Source organism: Heterodontus francisci, chromosome 5, assembly GCF_036365525.1.
Source record: "Heterodontus francisci isolate sHetFra1 chromosome 5, sHetFra1.hap1, whole genome shotgun sequence".
NCBI classification, from domain to species: domain Eukaryota; kingdom Metazoa; phylum Chordata; class Chondrichthyes; order Heterodontiformes; family Heterodontidae; genus Heterodontus; species Heterodontus francisci.
Window position 1 is genome coordinate 76,289,485 of NC_090375.1, and position 1,417 is coordinate 76,290,901.

General features: G+C 52.4%; 1 protein-coding gene across 1 annotated transcript; it reads right to left on the reverse strand.

The window, feature by feature from the left end:
* Nucleotides 1–200: 200 nt before the first annotated feature.
* On the reverse strand, nt 201–1,044 carry LOC137370261 (putative nuclease HARBI1). Its single transcript, XM_068032640.1, has 2 exons — nt 654–1,044; nt 201–595 (listed from the first exon to the last, which is right to left on the reverse strand). Exons 1-2 carry the CDS (start codon nt 1,042–1,044, stop codon nt 201–203), a joined length of 786 nt encoding a protein of 261 aa, XP_067888741.1.
* Between the last annotated feature and the right edge of the window lie 373 nt (nt 1,045–1,417).

The following is a 1,417-nucleotide window of genomic DNA, read 5'->3' on the forward strand; positions in this document are numbered from 1 at the left end:
CAAAGATGTCACAGATACGGACTGCTGCACAACAGGTGAACGAGGATGCTATGTGGCTTGCAGATCACATGGCGGTTCCTATGGCTTGGAGAACCTTTGATCAATAAGGCATTGCCGTGCATCTCTTGCTTGCTGCTCGCCCGCATGTGGCACCTGGATGCACTCTGTCCTCCCATGCGCCTTTCCTCCTGTAAGTCCTCTTAGTCCTCATCATCTGAGGAGGAGTCCTGTTGACGTCTCTCCTCATCGTGCAAGGTCTCCTTCCTATTGAGTGCATAGTTGTGCAGAGCACAGCAAACAGCAACAATACGAGCTACCCTTTCTGGTTCGTACTGCAGGGCACCACCCAATCTACCCAGGCAACAGAAGTGCATTTTCAGCATGCCAATCACCTGCTTAATGGTGGCTCTTGTAGCTCCATGGCAAGCATTGTATCTCTCCTCTGCAGCAGTGGTGGGGTATCTCACTGGTATCAGGAGCCATGTCTGCAAGGGGTAGCCCTTGTCTCCAAGAAGCCACTCCTCCATCTGAGCCATTTCAGTGAACAGCAGCAGCAGCTGGGACTGCTGCATGATGAAGGCGTCATGGCAGCTGCCTGGAAAGTGGGCACAGATTTGCATAAAGTGTTTCCGGTGATCAAATACTAACTGTACATTGAGCAAGTGGAAGCACTTCCACTTTAAGTATGCAGCTGGTTGCCCAGCAGGAGCCTAGATGGCCATATGGGTGCAGTTTATGACCCCTTGCACCAGTGGGAATCCTGCAATGGAGCCAAAACCGATGGCCCTCTGTGTCCGTTGTGAAGCGGACATAGTCACTGGCCCTCCAGTACAGGGCATTGGTGACATCCCTGATGCAGCGGAGCATTGCTGACTGTGTAACCCCACAAAGGTCTCTGGTGGGCCGCTGAAATGATGCAGAGGCATAAAAGTTAAGAGCCGCTGTCACTTTGAGGGCCACAGGCATAGAATGTCCACCGAGGTCCATCGGCTGCATGTCATCATTGAACAGGGCCCGGAGATGTGGCACCGCCTCTCTCGACATCCGCAGTCACCTCTGACACTGGTACTCTGACATGTATGTCATGCGGGACCCGTAGATGCATGGCGACCTGTACTGGCGAGCTCTCCTTGGGGGCTGCTGATGCTCACGACTGGGGCTGCTACGTGTGCTGCACCTGCCTGCTGGTTTTGCCTGCGACGCAGATGGATCCTCAAGACAAGCAGATCAATGAATATAGGGTGAAACATCCCCATTTCCAAGTTACAATTAAACTCGGTCCCTTCACTTCTTCGAAGTTACCTAACAGGGCAGGGATTAATGTTGACTGGTACATCAGCTGCTTTCATGCATCAATTATGTGGTATGGCATGGAATTGCCCATATTAGCTCCCACTCAGAGTGGCACAGCATGACC